The 18,209-nt window shown below is 44.2% G+C and overlaps 1 protein-coding gene across 2 annotated transcripts in view; it reads right to left on the reverse strand.

Moving 5' to 3' along the window:
* Positions 1 to 17,176, reverse strand: part of LOC124594509 (nuclear receptor-binding protein homolog) — a 423,006-nt gene extending 405,830 nt beyond the window's left edge. The window contains exon 1 of one of the 2 annotated variants that reach the window (XM_047132885.1): positions 16,759 to 17,176. In XM_047132885.1, coding sequence (XP_046988841.1) covers positions 16,759 to 16,890 — 132 coding nt within the window. In that variant the 5' untranslated portion in view covers positions 16,891 to 17,176. The remainder of the gene's footprint in view (positions 1 to 16,758) is intronic. The other variant, XM_047132893.1, reaches the window with a different exon arrangement.
* Positions 17,177 to 18,209: the final 1,033 nt, after the last annotated feature.

Consider the following 18,209-nt stretch of genomic DNA (forward strand, 5'->3'; position numbering starts at 1 on the left):
TAGTTTCGAACTGTTCTTAGAATGGTGCACCAAGACAGAGGATTAGTTTTCTTCCGGCTTTAGTTCAGGAAACATTACTTAGACGTGTTCATGAAATTGTAGTCAAAGCACGGCAGATAAGCTAAACTTGCATTCTACAATTGCTATAACCAACGTTGGGTAATATATTTTATTATTCGATTGACAGACTAATTGACTAATTAATTAATTAATTAATTGAGTGTGGGACGAAACGGCGAGGTCATCAGTTCCGCGATTCCAAACTCACTCGTGGAAGAGAGTGTGTCCGCTAGAAGTGGACGTATCCAGTCAGAGGAGTCACTATAAAACGAGGAAGTCAAAACACACACAGTAGAAGCTATAAAATGGTAGCCCACGTCTAAACTGGGAAAACAAAGGGATAAAAGAGAGGTCTTTGCAAGGGGGAGTGGTCATGGGTCCCAGACAGAGGAAACTGGAAGAGAGGCCCCAGCCACAACCACCCTGCCGCCACTGCTCCAGAAGCAAAACAAAACCTTATACCTGGAAATATAAACCACTTTCACGGAGGAAACTGAGGCCCAGATCAACCATCCGTGAATTGTCTGCTAATATTAAGTTTAAGGAATCTGGAAGACTGTACTTAGCACAAAGGGCCAAAAGAAAGGGACATTCCACCAAGATCAGGGATACCGTCAGTTTGGCTCCACAACTACATTGTGGTGGTGGTGTATTAATGACCAATGCGTAGACGACATAAAACAGCCCACTCCTTCAGAGAGGAGCCAAAGGAAGAGCGGCAAACTGAAGTAGTCTCTTTGACTGTGTGAAATTTATTATTGAGAGCTGTAACACACCACATGGTATTCCACTTTTGGGCAAAGAGGGATTTAACGTACATCCGTATATCCGCGGCTGGAATCGTGAAAGGGAATGGGGTAAGCATCTGCGTCTCTAGTCAAACGATCAGCCACATCATTCCCTGGGATGCTTGCATGACTTGGGACCCAGAGAAACAACTGAGCAGGCAGTACGGCCAAGAGCAGAGGTAAGATCATGGATAGCAGAGACCAAAGGGTGACGAGAGTGGCATCGGTCGAAAGACTGCAGGCTGCTTTTTGAATCGGTACATATCAACACACAGTGGAGGGAGGCCTGATTAACAAAAAGGAGCGAGGATCCTGTAAATGGCTAGCAGCTCTGCTGTGAACACACTACATGGTCCCTGCAATAAACGGTGTTCTAAGCCAGTACGGTACGTGAGTGTATCCTGCTTTATCTCTCGTGTTAGAACCATCAATGTACAAGATGGTGGCACCGTGGAACAATGCAATGATGGAACGTACAAGATGCTAAAAGACTATAAGGGAGGCAGAGACCTTAGGACCCTGGAATAGGTCGATCCTTATCCGTGGTCTAGACACCATCTACGGGGGGCGGGGGGTGAGGGCGTACACGGGACGCATTCCATTGGGTGGAATGGAGATCCCGACAGAGGGAAGTGAGAAACATTCGGACTGTCCATCCCACCTATTGATAGTTATCAGGAGGGAGACATCCCCCACCATTTGCAAAGAGGACAGGGTACACGAGATGGTCAGGGAATCGGCGAATGGCGATTGTGTAAGAAACCAGGAGTTGGCTCCGACGTATTTGCAGAGTGGGAATCATTTCTTCTGTGAGGAGACTGTCAACAGGACTACTGCGAGAGGCACCAAAAGCCACATGCACCCCACAAAGTTGAACAGAGTCAAGTATTTTCAGAGCAGAAGGAGTCACTCAGCCACCTGCCTGCCATAATCTAGTCTGAACACGACCTGAGCACAGTAAAGATTGAGAAGAGTAGCACGGTCTGCACCCCAAGATTTGTGGGCCAGAAGGCGGAGAACATTAAGCTTCCGCATAGATGTAGTCTTTAGGTGGCGAATGTGGGGCAGCCATGTTAGCTTTTTACCCAAAAGAAGGCCCAAGAACTGGGACTCTTGCTACAACATGGGACTATGCTACAACATCTAGGAGGTGGTCGCCAAAGTAAAGCTCTGGCTCGGGGTGTAATGTGGGTCGATGACAAAAATGCATAACCTGCGTTTTGGAGGGAGAAAACGAAGCCTTGGGAGACGGCCCATGCAGAGGCCTGTAGTAGGATGGCGTCTTGGAGCCGGCGCTCTGCAGATGCTACAATGAGGGAATTGCGCCACATGCAAAAACCGTTGACATAAAACGCCAGAGTAAGCTGATGCCCAACAGAGTTTACAAGACCATTGGTGGCTATGAGGAGTAGTATGACACTTAACACAGAATCCTGTGGGATACCGTTCTCCTTAATCCGAGGGGCACTGAGTGAAGTGCCAACTTAAACCCAGAACAGCCGATGGGATGAAAACTTGCGGATAAAAATCTGAAGAGGGTCGCGAAAGCCCCAGTCATGGATAGTAGCTAAAATGTGATGGCGCCAAGCCATGTCGTATGTCTTATGTAGATCAAGGAGGACCGCGAAAAGGTGCCAGCAGTTAGTAGAAGCCTGTCGGATTGCTGTTTCCAATCTGAGTAAACGATCAGCTGGAGATCGTCCTGTCCTAAAGCCACACCGATACGAGGATAAAAGGCCTCGAGATTCGAGTACCCAAGATAATCTGAAGCTGACCATCCTCTCAAGCTGTTTACAAAGTACGTTCGTCAGCCTAATCTGGCAGCAGTTGTCGAGAGATGTTCGGTTCTTCCTAGGCTTAAGGGCGGGTTAACTACACTGTCTTACCATTGCGAGGGGCAGGCACCCATGAGCCAAATGCGTTTGAAGACCCTGAGTGTTGGATCATCTGGTTGTGGATGGAATCCGGGCCTGGGGGTCATGTGTTGTGAAGAGGTAAGAGTCTGCAAGAATTCCCATTCAGTGAAGGTTCATTATAGGGTTCAGCGTGGTGGAGGTTGAAAATGAAGGTCGTTCAACTCGGCGTTTCTGCCGGAGGAAAGTAGCAGGGTAGGAAGAGGACGGCGACGAGGTGTTCTGCAAGTACCAATAGATCAGTACACGGAGCACCTTGGAGGTTAACACCCTGGACAGCTGACTGTCGCTGGCAGCTCAGAAAGCTACAGAGATTGGACCAACCAATGAAGAGGCATACGTCCCTAGGGAGGAAACATCACGCGCGCAGCATTCCTTTATTCTTTGCTTAGTAAGGTAACCAGCGGCAGCACGGAGACGCTTAAAAGCGTGAAGGTTGGTCAGTGGATGGTGTCGTTTAAACCGCTACAGCGCCCGTCGGCGGTACTGGACATCGACTGCTACGTCCTTTGTCCACCACGGTGCCGGTCGACGACGAGGGGGACCTTTGGCTAGTGGGAGAACAGTGTCAGCACCATGAAGACTATTGGCAGATACGTTTGCACGAGAGAGAGGTGTCGAAGGGCACAGCAGACATACATAAAGGCCAATTGGCCCTGCGGAATGCCCAACGGGGGATCTGTCAGCTTGGCGGCGGCAGGGGAAAGGTAAAAACCACCGGAATGTGGCCACTGTCACGAAGATCATCGTGGGTGACAAATGTAAGGGAGGCCGGGAGAGCAGAGAGGAGATCGTGAGATCGATAGCAGTAAAGGTGCCGTGAGCGACACTTAAGTGGGTAGAGGAACCGTCACTGAGGACACACGAATCAAAGTCTGTAATAAATTGGTCAATTAGAAGACCACTAACCGTTGAAGTGGCACTCCCCACAGGCGTTGGTTTGCGTTGTAAGTCCCCGAAGGAGGTCTTTTTCAGTGGCAGCAAGATTTTCATCGAAGTGGACGCCTCCAGTCCACAACACAAAAGACTTCAGATGCCGATAGAGCGGAAAATAGATTCACGACAAAAAGAAAACAAGCCCAACGAAGCTAAAAGTCGTAATGTACGGAAAAGTCTATAGAGACCTATATCAAGCAGTGGGTGATAGAAGCCTGACTACGACGACGGAATGCAGCTATCTCTATTGCTAGTTAATTTCTGCTGAGGCTACATTCTAACGTTTTGTAAGCCAGACGGCGCCTTCCGACGGCGTATTTGCTCATTTAGTACTAGCCAATGCGGCGTTAAGTGCGCTGTCAGTTACAAATGCTGAAGAATCTCCTGCCGTGTACCAGAAAAAACGAATTAACGGACGTGACAGGTGAGAGCAGGGCGTTTCCCACCGAGAAGCGCAGTCAGCGTTGCGGCCGCAGCGGCGACGACAGCGGCGGCCGGCGCCTGCGTCAGCATGCTCGCGTTCCCTCAGACAAGCGCAGTCGGCCGGCTCCCAGTGTTTGCGTTCCACGAGTGGCTATTTGAGCCGGCGTTTCATCAACAGGGCCGCTAACAGGTGGCCGCCGCGTATTGAAGCCCACGTACTCCGCAGCTGGCTGTTAGCAACACTTTACTTACACCGCTACGAGGGCACTAGACTCAATCCGGGGCACAGAACCTCTCTCTGCCTGATACAAGAGATTCGGAAACGCAGTGGCAACGACAATGTTGACGTCACGCTTTCTGCGGGATTGCTTCTTCGGTACGACCAATTTCGTTAAATTCGTCAAGAAGGAATGACACCATTAAAAATGTATCGAGAGGTCAGGATATAACGTCCCATCGACGATGAGGTCATTGACGACCAGGGACAAGCTGTGATTAGGGAAGGATCAATAATCACGATTCTTTGAAAAATCTAACACAGAAGTATAAAACAACTTCAAACGTCCGAGTACAAATTAGTTGATGGGTCAAATATTTGACTTTAATCATATAAGCAGGAAAACTTTAGAAATGATTTGAAATTACAATCCGTTGGAAGTGCACACATTATGGAATACTGGATGAATATAGTGTGCGAATTTGCGCTCCATTTTAAGCAAAAGAAAGTTTTTACACATCGCAATGTTTATGACCTCGTATTTTCTAAAGTGTGTGTCTTATAATGATATTATTCTGCAAGTACATTCCGTGGTATATGTAGATACAGTCTGCAAACTGTGTTGCGAATAGCGTAGGTAGGAATCAGTAACATATGGAAACGCCATGCCTTGTGCTGACGTTTGACTGAACGAACACCAAGTAAGTAGTAAGCGATAGACTTTTTGTCCTGCCATTTTTTTTTTTTTTTTTTTTTTTTTTTTTTTTTTTTTTTGGGGCGGGGGGGGGGGGGGGCGAGGGGGGGGGGTTAGTGTTAGGCGAGAGTGTTTCTTAAAGGTTTGAAATTATCTGTGAAGTACGTTGCAGCTTCCTAAGTGCTGTCATACTCAAATACTGGACGAATAAACCCCAGGTATTTGCGCGACATCAGTTCGTTGCCTTCATACAGACGCACAGTTTCTGACTGCAATACTTGTCCTACTGTGTTAAACTTTTAACACAAGATTATCTCTTACTCAGTAGATTATCGAAGAATTTTAAATTTTTCAACTCCTTCGATATTTACATGAAATTCTGAAAGTCGAATTTTTGTTGAAAGTACGCAGCAACTTATACTGTGTCACGAATTAGCGGTTTAGAAATACAGATAGAGTAGGAAAACGGGCGGACACGCACTCCACTATTTAGACAAGATCCAAGTACGGTCCATTAATACCCCCATCCGAACTCAGGAACGATACAATAGCGCGTACATATATTTGAGTAAGAAAGTCCTCAGCGCTTTCAATACCTAAAACTGTGTTTTAGCTCTGTGTGGACAGGCTGAACGTAACACGTTTTTATAATTCACTCGAGAGGATCACAAACTCACTCTTCATTCGGCTGAACAGTGTCTGCTCTGGTTCTGTGCCATAAGGTGACAATGAGATGAAAGAAATAAAAGAAAAAGAAGTATTCATGCAGAACAATAATCGCAATGGCGAAATTATGAAAGGGACAGTTTGCAATTACTGAACAGTGTATCTAACACACAAGTCGGCGTTGTCACAAAAATATTTTCTGAATTAAAGTACTTGCAACTGAGGCTCGCTATATACTTCACTTCCTCTGTACACTTTCCCGTCATAACTTCTGTCAGGGTATTAAGGTAATTGACCTTTCTCAAACTTCGGTAATAAAAATAACAGTACTCTTTAGCATAACACTGCTACAGTATTACAATACTGGGTCACTGAGGCTTTGAACAGGTAGAAGATATGGAAGTCACGTAAACTGAGGAAATCGGCTGTGCTCTGTTTTCGGCATCTGCGTTAGGCATTTTTCGGAAAGCACGAAAAAAATCTAAATACGAACGGCCGAACAGGAATTTGAACCGCCGTCCTCCCGAATGAGAGTCCAGTGCTTCCCCATTTTTACAGGCCTACTCGTATGCACAGCTGTGGCCTACTGCGGCACCGTTATGGTAAATGAGGCGCCAGAGACGAGTCGTAAAGGAACAAATCCTGAAAACACATGCCTCGCTTACGTAATATGCACAATATTAGAATATCAACGGACTGGACTTGGTAGACCAATTGGTCTTTAATAAATGGGACCATCATAAAGGGCATCCAGTCGTACCAGGAATGCTGCAACAACTGCGTCAGATTTCTGAAACCATTGTATGTAAACTGTCTCGTGCAGCGACGGGCGAGTGTTGAAAAACGCACTGTGATAATACCAAAGGGAGCTCATTTTGTCCCAATGGCTGCAACGAACCGTACATGATCTTATAAGAATTGGATGGATGATAGCAAGAGGGTGTACTAGTTCGAGCCGACGGATCGACGTCGTCTGGTGCGGTCTGACGCGGAGACACGAATAGCTTTCCATCGGCTTCCATTGTCCACAATCTAAACACGCCTTCGACGTGAGTTGCTGAGTGCCAAGTGTCAAAATGTTGTGTTCTCGGTAGGTTTCCTCTGTAACCTATCCTACTGTCCCAGAAGTGTTACACGCTGCCCTGATGACAACAACATTGGAGCTCATGTTGTTGAACGGTATTGCGGACATATGTCAAGTGTGATCATTTAGTGCGTCACTGGAACAAAATGTTATCTCGAATCCTCTGCAGCGAGGGAAGTTTGATCAGTGACAAATAAAGGATATTTTACAATCAGAGTAACTGGTCCTGTTTGGGCCAATTCCACACGCCATATTTCGGCAGGGCGAAGTCTGGCAACTTACTGCGAAGAACATGAAAGACATATTCGACGAATGACAGGTACCACTGCTTCCAGGTCTGTACGATGGCTCGACGTGTTGCCTATCTAACATGTCTCTGAGTAGGGTCAGTCCGCAGCTGGGGCGTCACGACTCTTGTAGCTGCAAACGTTTCTATCAATGTACCAGAGCACTGTTTGTTGTCAAAACTCACAGTACAAAATTCAGATGTTCAGACTAGAACCACGAGTTCTCAAATTTCAGTGTGGCACATTACATACGACGTAAGATGCGTGGTTCTTCAATCCTTTGACTACTATTACTACTACATACCTGAACTGTAGTACAAACATAATTTCAGTCATGTGTGTCGCTTACCTTACTATTTCCACAAATGTTTGTTCATACGTACATAGATGTTAAAGCAGAAAACGTCGGCTCTGTCTGTTGCCAGACATGACAGTTTTATGTTGGGCGTTAGCGTCATATCGTGTTGGGAAACGATCGATAACTGATTTGACGATACTGCAAATATTGGCAACAGACCCAAAACATAAATAGGTCATACTCTGTTATATTTGCACCAGGACCTGATACTGTTGTTATTGCATTGTTGACGATTTGCTACATTCTGTCACGACCGCCAAGCACAGAGGTTCGACAAAAATATGAAAACACCAAAAACAACACGTTACCCTGCCTAATACGGTGTAAAAGCACCGTTGGCATTCAAAACATTGAATCTTGTATGATTCTTCCTGCGAAATAACGGGAAGTTGAGGTAATAAGGATGGAAGTGTTTAGCGATCACCCAGTCTTCTCTCCAAAGTAGACCACAATGACTAAATAACACAACGATCAGCTGAATGTAGTGGCCAAGGGAGATGTGAAAATTATCTTCGTGCTCACATAACCAGTACTGGATGATGGGAACTGTGTGAATAGAAGCCTTGTCGTCTTGGAACACAGCATTACCGTTGGGGAACAAACACTGTACCACAGGATGGGCCTGGTAAGCCAAAATGATCACATAATCGTTGCCTGTAATGCGATCTTGCAGAGTAACCATGGGGCCCATGTGCAACGAGACACATCTGACCAAATTATTTCCTTCCACTGGTCCACAGACCACGTTTTATGGCTTCAGCATCACGTTTTCCAGTTACAGGGATTTGTTTCACTGTTGTGTGGTTTTGGAATTCGTTGGTTGGTTTAAAAGAGGGGAGGAGGAGGGGGGGGGGGGGGAACAAACTGCTAGGTCATTGGTCCCTCGTTCCGATTGAATGCCACAAGGGTGGGAGTAAAGTAATCGAGTCATACAAACACAGCTGGAAGAAAGGAGAAACCCACAAGAATGACAGAAGGCCAAAAAAACTAAAATAGACAAAATCGGACAAGAAAACCACAGAGACACACAAGAAACACGTAGAAGAGATCAAAACAAGAGAGCAGATTATCATGGCTGGCTGACCATGAGAATAAAAAGGAGAGGCCAGCCACTCTGCAACACATTAAAACGTCCACCATAAAAGCACTAAGGTGGAGGACACAGAGTGACAAAGGACATGCGCTAAAACTTAAGATCAAATGATAAAACCCTCCCTCACGAATAAAATGTAAAACTAAAGCTGCTGTTGAGGCGTTGTCGCCCAACACCGAAGGTAGGTTGCTGGGAAAGTTAAAAATCCGCCGCAGAGCATCTAAAAGTGGGCAGTCCAGCAAGAGGTGGATGACTCATTTGTGAGCCACAGCGACACAGAGGTGGATACACGAGACGGAGTAGGTAACCATGCGTTTGTAACGTACGCCCAGTGCGGAACCGGTAGAGAACAACCGATTCCCTGCGAGAGGACTTCATGGAAGACTTCCGCACGTTCGAAGTATCCTTAATAGTGTACTGTTATGTCATTCTGTCTCCCAAAGCCGAAAAACCCTGCGGCGTAATACAAAACGCAAGTCAGTTTCGGAAATGCCCATCTCCAGAAGGCGTTTCCCTGTAGGCTGTTTGGCCAGCCTGTCGGCAAGTTCGTTTCCTGGGATTCTTCACGTGTCCTGGGGGTCCACACAAACACCAGTGAACGACGGGACCGTTCCAGGGTAGAGTTGAACTTCTGAATGGACTCTACCAAATTATGGCTAGGGTAGCACTGGTTGATAGCTTGTAGGCCGCTCAATGAGTCATTAGACATGAGAAATGACTCGCCAGGACATGAGCGAATGTCCTCAAGAGCACGAGATACGGCCGCCAGCTCTGCAGTGAAAACACTGCAGCCATCTGGCAAAGAGCGCTGTTCAATATGTCCTCCATTATCATTCGCAAAGGCTACGTGACCATCAACCATCAAGCCATCGTTGTAAACCACTTCATGGCCCCGGTACATGTCAAGAATTGAGAGGAAGTGATAGCGGAGAGCCGCAGGGTTAACGGAGTCCTTCGGGCCATGCCAAAGGTCCAGGAGAATCTGTGGCCTAGGTGTACACCACGGAGGTGTACGTGAATGGACCTCGAGAGGAGGTGGTAACGGCTTCATCATCATTTCATCCCCATCCGGCGCGCAGGTCGCCCAGTGTGGCGTCAAATGTAATAAGACCTGGACCAAGGCGGCCGGACCTACCCTGTAAGGGACCTCCCGACCAATGACGCCAAACGCTCATTTTCACTTCCATTAAATAAACAAGTATATGCTGCGCTACAAATGGAAAGCTCGCCTATTCGAAAATGACAATATCCCAGGTTACAACAGTGACCCTGGTTCTAGAAGATTTCGCCAGTGCGAGGGTCAATTTCCCTGCCCGTTACATCAGACAAGGTGAAATTATTGAACTTACTGGTGAGCCGTGACATTAGGAGCACTGCCTCCGTGAAAATGATTGTCCCATAGTGGCATTGCGTGCCCGCGACGCAGTAAGCAAAGTATGTAAGCGGAGCATATAGCAATGGGGAGTGACGACTAATATTCAACACAGCGAAGAGCCACACAGTAATCTTCACCCGAAGAATGCTGCCGCCAGACCTCCCGAAAGTCGAGATCCTGGGAGCATCCATCTCATGGAGCGGACGGCAGAGTACCTAGAGTCACCGTAGACCAACGACTCTCTTGGGCGCCTCATATTCGTGACGCCAGAGGTACAGCCACGGGCCGTCTTCGCACTCTGTACCCACCGCTCAACCAGCAGTTGACGTTGACACTGCCACTGCACCACGGTGTCACGCTGTATCAAACATTAGTTCGACCAGGGCTGGAGTGCGCAGCTGTGATGCAGGGAAAGGCCGCAGATACACCCACCGCAACGCTGCAAAGGGTCTAGAACCGAGCCCTGAAGACCGTTCCTCGTCTTCCGAGGGAGCACTCCACTCGTCTACTACACATAGACACCGGCATCCCGCTACTGCAGGGCAGATTCTGATCTCCGCAAGGTCCTTCTAGGAGAAGGCGAGTCAATCCCACAACTGGCTCGTCCGTGAACTGGGCCTGACCGAAGACAATTTTTTATTCTTGCAGCAGACTTTAGGATATCACCGTCACATCACTCCAGACCGACTCATGAAGGTAAATCTTTGTTTCTCCTTTGCAGGAACAGCATATTAATGCTCACATTCCTCATCAAGTCGAACAAGGAAAGCTCGCCGAAGGAGCGTCATCGTCAATGGGAAGTCATTCTAGCGACGATGCGGGCCGCAAATGAGGAAATCCACAGACGCAAACACAAACAAAACCTTCATAATCGGTATATTTATGGCTCGGCGCATGGAAACGAGAACAGCGAAGTTTGTCGGCTGTTCGCGTGCTACTTACTATAGTGAGCATCTACGGAAAGGGGTTAAGGACCGTGGAACCAAGAGTACACTAGGTGTTTGACGTTTAAAGCCTCTTCACAGGATGAACGTAATCCTTGTTGCACCAGTTCGATGGTTGTATCCGTGTACGCCAATCAGACGAATGTCTTCGCGAAACATTTAACAACTCAGGTAGATGGGGGTTGTATTAGGTTGGTGCCTAAGTTCGTAGCGTTTTTGTTTCGCATGTTTACGTTCCAGTTGCTATGGGTTTATTAACTGACTGTCAGTATTTGTAATTCACTGTTGCTGTTTGAGTTTACATACTGTTATTTGGAGATAGTGAGTGGACAGCAGAAATTGGAGTAACAATTGGAAAAATCTGAACATTTCTGACTTATTCTTCTGTTCGAGTTCAGTAGAGGGTTGACAGCAGTGGAGGCAGCCAGAAACATTTGGGCCGTATATGGAGATAATGCTATTAGACACAGCACGGCAAGAAAATGATTTTCTCGCTTTAAGGAGGACCTTAGTGATTTGATGATCGTTTTGCATTCAGTGTACGCGATAACCGGCAATGTGATGAACTGATCATCACACAGTCGTGCAAAGTTTCCATGCAATGGGGAAGGCTCAAAAATCGGGTATAGGGGTACCGAATACTCTAAGCCAAAATCACAAAAACCAGCGAGCGGGTGGCCATAAGCATCTCTGCTTGCCAGTCACCAATTGGCTCGTGAACAACATCGACCATTACTGCCCTGTATCGCTAATGGTAACGGGAGCTGGTGTCTATAGTAACATAAGGAAATTAAAGGTATGGTTGCGCCCTGACGAAGTAGCAACTCTCCCTACAAAGGTCTGCTTTCATCCATAAAAAAATTTTTATGCGGGCGGAACAGCGACGGAGTGGTGTACTACGGATTGCTTCCTCTGGGTGTAACCAGGGGAAGCAATCCGTTGTTGTCTACTAATAAGACGTTTTGCAAACGCAATCCAAGAACAACGAGCATGAAGACTGCGTAAAGTGGTGCTCCTCCACAATAACGCCCGCCCACATTCTGCTAAACTGAGAAAAACTACACAGGGGTTGGGTTGAGAAGTCATTCCGCGCTCACGTTATTCACCTTGGTCTTGCGCCCTCAGATTTTCGCCTTTTCCGCTCTCTACCGAACAATCTTCACGGAACTGCCTTTCCGGTTGAAAATGGGCTCCGAATATGGCTCGGCGAGTTCTTCACCTCAAAACCACGTAACTTCTGCAGTCGTGGAATCTAAAAGTGAGCCCAGCCTTGGCAGACTGTTGTGAATAGTGAAGGAGAATATATTATTGACGACTCAAGTCTCTGTTACGTGTATCTTGTTTATTAATCTTCTGGCGCTACGAACTTACAGCAACCCAATATTTTGAGTATTCATCTCGGTTTACATGCGGCCAGTGATAACTGAATGCACAATTACCTCTGCGGACTACGTGAACATTATTGCAGATCTCCTGCATCCTTTGTGCTTGGTGTCTTTCGCGAAAGCAATATCATCTTCCAGGAAAATAACTGTCCGTGTCACATGGCGACAACCGTGTAAAATTGATTTGAAAAGCAAGACAGTGAACTCGCGTTGATTTCTTGCCCAGTAAATTCCACTGACTTGATCCGGACTGATCATACCTAGGCCATTAATTTACGGGAATTGCGTGAACCGCGCGTAAGCCTACCTCTGCCACATACCTCCGGAAACTTACAAAGGACTTATCAAATCCATGGCACGCTTAATAGCTCCGGTACTGCGTTCCAAAGGTGTACCAGCACTTTTTAACCGGGTGTCGACAATGTTTTGGTTCGTCAGTGTATGCCAACATTTATAGAGGTAAGGCTGTGCTGTACGTTTTCTACCTTCAGCAATTAATGGCACATTTTTTACAGATACAATATTAATTAGCTTCACATATTCATTCCTTCACGAACCTTAACTGCACAACGAACAATAGGTTATTAGAGCTTCATTAAATAATAGTCGCTCAGATGTTCTCACTGCTTTTATAGCCATCATTGGAAGTACATTTACTTCAACAGTCCAAGTTGGTTATATGGAGTGCAGAGTGTGTGTGTGTGTGTGTGTGTGTGTGTGTGTGTGTGTGTGTGTGTGTGCGCGCGCGCGCGCGCGCTTTTTGCAAGGCTTCTCGATGCATTTTTTTTTTTTTTTTTTTTTTTTTTTATTTTTTTTTTTTAGGTAACCCTTTCCTAAATTCAGCTAGCAGTAAAGCACGCAATGCGACAAATCGCGAAAGTAATTCTGAAGCACACGATTATATTTAAAATCATCCTTAGTTTGACAGTTAAATCCCGCACTAATATGAAAAATATTTCTATCACTGCAAAATTGAGATGTTACCGGACAGCGATCCACCCTGAAACTGTATAAGCAGCAAAAACTAATAGGAACACGCGTAATGAAGAGGCTGGAACTGGCGATACGAAAGATTTTCAAGATATTGGGACTTAGAAGGACAGAAGGTGGGGAATTCAGAAGACGTGCGAATCAAAAACTGTACACTAAGCCAGAGAAAACCTCGTACATCAGGAAAAGGAGTGTTTTCTTAGGATGGTGCAGGGGCGCTTAACACAGTTTGGGAATACAGGAACTAGAAATACACAAAAGGACCAGTTTTATACTTAAAAAAAGTCATGCTTTCACAGGTTTCGAGGACAGAACTAGATGCTGAACAAAATCATCATACACAGAGGAATGGAGCAGGTTCCGGAGTATGAGAATGGAAGACCAGAAGATACGGAGCTGACGCAAATTAACGTGGTCCTTAGATGGTCAAAACGAAAAGAGAGGTGTACAGCTACGAAACGAAGCTAGCACGCTGGGGAACATATTAGCATGTTTAAATCAAACTACATGTCTTTAACTCTCGGGCGGGCGCGCCTGTTAATAAAGTTCGCCAACCCAACCAAAAATAAAATCATTTTGTGCGGTTCCATTTTTATTTCATAGCTGCAAACCTATACCTATTCCTTCGGTATTGTTTCAGGTAACATAGCGATAAATTGTATTGTCGTACGTCCAAGAGAACAGCAGTAATATGAAGTACAAAGCGAGCTAGGCGAGAAAAAAATTACTCAATTCAAAAAAATTACCCTAGTTACGAACTAGTAACATAATCCCACATTGAGGCAGTTGTCTGCCAGATAATTGTGATCGAATATGCAGCTGACCGAGATCTGATGCGACTGCATTGCTTAATGCTTCGAATGCATCATTACTGTCTAATACCTGACCTTGGCATCAGAGTTATAGTGAAACTTTATTTCATTATCGTTTAATAAAACAGTAGTTTAGCTCATATTATGTAAGTTTATTTTCTCCTTGTTTAAATAAAGTAAGATTAAATTGTGATTTTGATAATACATGACTTACCTTGGTAACGCAAGGAAAGCTATTCTTTTCATGTGTACAAAGTGCGCCGCGCGCCCGCTCGTGTTACGAAAAACGGCGCGCCCGCTCTAGGGTTAAGTATCAAGAAAATTGTTCGCAATGAAAGGGAACTCATTTCTATTTAAGAGTGGCATATTAAAAAACTAAAAAATACCACTGTCTATCTCAGATCAGTAAAAGAAAAAAAGTAAACAGAACATCTTATGGGATATGCAATCGAATTCCCTACAGTGCTTCTTCCGAAGCCCTATGCATATATTTTTTGCGATATTCCTTGCTTTTCATTGGCGTATGTTATCCGGAGGAATTAAGGTATGTGGCTAAGACTGGTTCCAGAAAACGGAACAGAGTCAAAGAACTATTACAGAATTACCGCACAATGTTCCCCATTGCGGCTCTTCCCAGTAAAAAATAAATGGTCAGAAAAAATTCTAAAACATTGACAACATCACCATGAAATACCCATACGAAGTATTCCATTGATGAAGAGTGGGTTTCAATTACTGAACATGAAACATACGAAACACGGAAACACAGTTTTTATGACAGGCTTACAACAAGAAACTAGAAGTAACATCAGATATAAAACACTCTTTACTGTGTACATAAAGTTTCTTACTGTAGTCCATTATGTACCTTATTTAGAGTAATTCTTCCTAGTAGGATGTTACTACATGCACGTGAAGGTTTACTCTGCTTAGGCTGCGGTGGAAAAAAAGAACTAACATGACCATTTTGTACAGTCACGATGACCGCTCTTCTCTGAAGACGTTTCATTGATTATCTAACAGAATATGAACCGGTGTGCTTCTTAAACGACCATAGTCAATGCACAATCAGGATGCAACATACGACTTAGACACCGACAGATCACAGCAAAAAACAGGATTCGTAAACGATCACACCGTGCATCAGAAAGCGTGACAAACTTTTCCACGAAGAGATTTCAATTTCTGGGATAGGAATGGTTCTTCCAAAGATGAGCCTTGTATGAAACAATTTTAAAGGCCAGGGAACTGGAGTAGATGTTAATCTCAGAATCCAAGAATGGATGGCTTGCCCCGCACCGTTACAACACGTGAAACAGCTCTCTGTGCCTCGCGTACTGATTTAATTTGCCAGTAAGTATGTTTACGTCAAATGCTTACGATATAAATTGGCTACCACTAAAAAAGAAAGTCGCGAAATAGCGTTGCCTTGAACCGATTGCCGCCAGGTCGCCAATCACGAAAAGGAAACCAGTTTGTCTAAAAATAACAAATCTGAATGCATGTTAGCTACGCACTTTAGTTTGCATTTCTGGTGGAGGAGGAAGGCGATGCTCTATTGCTGGTTGTAAAACAACTGGTCAATGTAATCTTGGAAAGAAACAACTACAGACATGGAGAGCAGCTACAAGGGCGTGCCCACGCACGCCTCTTCCAGAAAATCGAATACAGGAAAAGCCGGTATCACAAGGAAAAGTTCGTCATGTTATTGCATGGTTTCCACAAAAAACTCTTATATTGCATTATAAATTGATTCTATGTAGCACATTGGCGTTACGCTGCTAAATAGTGCAAAGAATCAATTTTCCCATTACTATCGGATGCAAATACAATTTTATTTTGTTTGTACCGGCGACTTAAGATGGTCTAATGTTGGGCGTTAACGCCGTTCTACATCAGAACTCTCCTGTTCTGTGAACTGAACACGGCAATATCGCAATAAATACGTTCCTTCGTCATGCGCTCCGTCATTACACAAAGTGATTTAGTGACACCTATTGTCAAGTCCAACAAGTGAACTGGTTCTGACAATCTGCATAAATAACGACTTTTTTTCACATGTGCGTGTACTAACACGGATACTTAAGAAATTCACAAATACATTAATACATGCGAAGCTATCACCCTATAAACGGTACATCCTCACATCTGGCGTAAATCGTATCTACTAATTATACAGTTCACTCTTCACTCTTGGATAAAAGTCAATAACAAGCTAGACCATTTAAAACACTATTTATATTACACATGGGCTCAATCAGGTTTAATGACATATTCCTCAGCGAAACGTATCGCCAAAACAAATCTTGCCACAAATATCTATCACTGCTGCTTGTTTTACGCGGGTTACGATCAAATACCAAAACACAAACAAAATTATACTTTTATCTTTACTGAAAATATAAGCCTCATTCATAATTCCATTGGCTTTTTAACTAAAAATGTATCATTAAATTATTTACAAACGGTGTATTATTTCACCTATACGACAAAAACGAAGAACCTTGTTTTAATCTTAGGAAACGAAAACAAATCGTTCAAAACAAATGGATAAAAAATATTGCATGTCACAGTCTGTTGTTAGATTTGACATGCTAAGGGTAATGTGCAGTACGCAAACAAAGACAGTTTTTACTATCCCGGAACACAACGTACACAACACGCATAAACAAACGCGTAATATTTTGATGCCATGGCATATCAACACACTGGAAATGCTTGAAAGTAACTTACCTCTTCTCTTCTTTTCAACCATCTTCCACACGGACTTTCTTCCAATATTTCGCTCTCATCTTCGGAATCTTCACCGCTTTCCCGTGGCGAAGACTTGTGGTCCGGATCCGTACTCGAGCGACTTCCAGGCATGCCGATATATTACAAATCACACTCCAACACGTCTATATAACAGACGTTATACTGTTTAACTGAACTAATACATTCTGACAAACACTTAGCACTACAGCTCACAGCCATGGGTCATTCTTCGTATATGACGAGCACCACACACTACGTACCACGATACTACAAGAACTGTTACACTGTTTAACGAAGTTCGACAGTCTTTTGTCAAGATGCGTTCAGAATTTGGTGAACTGCTCGAACATCAAACGATGAAATAATTTCAAATCGTTAAAGAAAAAATTAACTCAGCGTAGTACAATGCTGCCAAGCAGACTGATAAAAACCATAATATAAGGTAGTGCTTTTGTATATACAGTGTAATCAGATCACAGAGTTGCATGAAGTAGTGACTGTATCGTTACATATCTTTGGTTGCAGCGTTGCACGTCCATGGTCTGCGCTCTACCGGGTAGGTGGAGAAAACGCGCCAATTTATGAAGTTTCAGTGAAGCTAGAAGTTTAGTTTTACAACTTAACAAGTAGCAGTTCCAGTTAATGACGTAGAATGGATTCCTTTTAAAGAGAATGTATGTAAATGTTTGAAAACGGTTAAAATTCTCATTGTATCCCTGATACAACTTGAAGCGGAGTTTATGAGTTAAAGGTTATCTAGTAAATTCTTGAATTCTGTTAGTGAAGAACGGTTACGTTGAAGTGACTGTTCGTTAGAAAAAATTTCGTCGGCTTGCATCGTAATGGAGCCTTTTGTTGGCAGTGTTCAAATGTTACTGAAAATTTGCGATAAACAGAATAATGTGCCATATGTAAAAATAAACCTCACGAAGAGTCTACTTGAAGTTTGTGAGAGCACGAAAAAGCTTTACAGTTCAGAATTTCCGTGCCTGCAATTAGATGTGAATTGTTAGAAAAAACTTTGTAATTTTGTCCGTTCATGAAACAGTTAAGGTTCATTGGACCTAATTACATTTGAACTTGGTAAATGAGCAGTACAACAATGTTATTTGGCTTCCGAAAATATATTTCATTTATCATAACACCTGTTATCAGGTTCTTTACCCACTGTCAATAAATGTGAGGTAGTTTTTCTTAAAAAAGAATTGCCATTTTCTTCCACGAACATAATCCGTACAAAACACGAATACCAACAACAATACTTTTAAATTTCATGTGCTGTGTAATACCGTGTTTACCCAATAGTGTTGGACAATACTACGAACTTAATAAACCAATCCCATTGTCTACAGTGATGCTATGCTGCCTTGTTTTTAACTATTCAAATTGAGGAAGTTACGGTTAGGTTCGCCTATATGAAGACAATGTTC

The sequence above is a fragment of the Schistocerca americana genome, chromosome 1 (genome assembly GCF_021461395.2).
Source record: "Schistocerca americana isolate TAMUIC-IGC-003095 chromosome 1, iqSchAmer2.1, whole genome shotgun sequence".
Classification (NCBI taxonomy): Eukaryota; Metazoa; Arthropoda; class Insecta; order Orthoptera; family Acrididae; genus Schistocerca; species Schistocerca americana.